The sequence below is a fragment of the Sphaeroforma arctica genome (genome assembly GCF_001186125.1).
Source record: "Sphaeroforma arctica JP610 unplaced genomic scaffold supercont1.563, whole genome shotgun sequence".
Classification (NCBI taxonomy): domain Eukaryota; class Ichthyosporea; order Ichthyophonida; genus Sphaeroforma; species Sphaeroforma arctica.
The window spans coordinates 5,528-5,907 of record NW_014039995.1 but is presented as its reverse complement, the minus strand read 5'-3'; the positions used below and the strand labels follow the sequence as shown (position 1 = coordinate 5,907).

Here is a 380-nt window from a genome sequence, read left to right as displayed (position 1 = left end):
ATGGCGTCTATACTGAAACGCCAGCTGGTCAAACGACTGGCCATGTTCACCGAGAATTTCCGGGAAAAAGACCTGAACATCTCGATGTTTTCTGGGGAAGGAGAGCTCACTATGCTCGAACTCAACTGTGCTAAGTTGCACGAGGTGCTCTCTCTACCAGCCTGTGTGATCCTCAGTAAGATAGTAGCTACTAAGGTACGTGTGGAAAAAGGGTTCAAGCTATTCGACGCTGTTGCCATCCGCTATTGTACCCAGAACACACATTTGTGATGAGCACTTGTTTGCGATACCATCCTTTATGATTCTACATATATGTGTTTGTGTATAAATTTATGTAGGCATGATTCATTTTGCGATTCAGATATATATATATATATATA

At 42.1% G+C, this 380-nt stretch overlaps 1 protein-coding gene across 1 annotated transcript in view; it reads left to right on the top strand.

Annotated features, from left to right (window-relative positions):
* The window catches only part of SARC_07252 (hypothetical protein), a gene marked incomplete at both ends in the record, with an annotated part of 2,821 nt that continues 2,441 nt past the window's right edge, over positions 1 to 380 (top strand). Inside the window, one exon of the mRNA XM_014298812.1 lies at positions 1 to 195. Coding sequence (XP_014154287.1) covers positions 1 to 195 — 195 coding nt within the window. The remainder of the gene's footprint in view (positions 196 to 380) is intronic.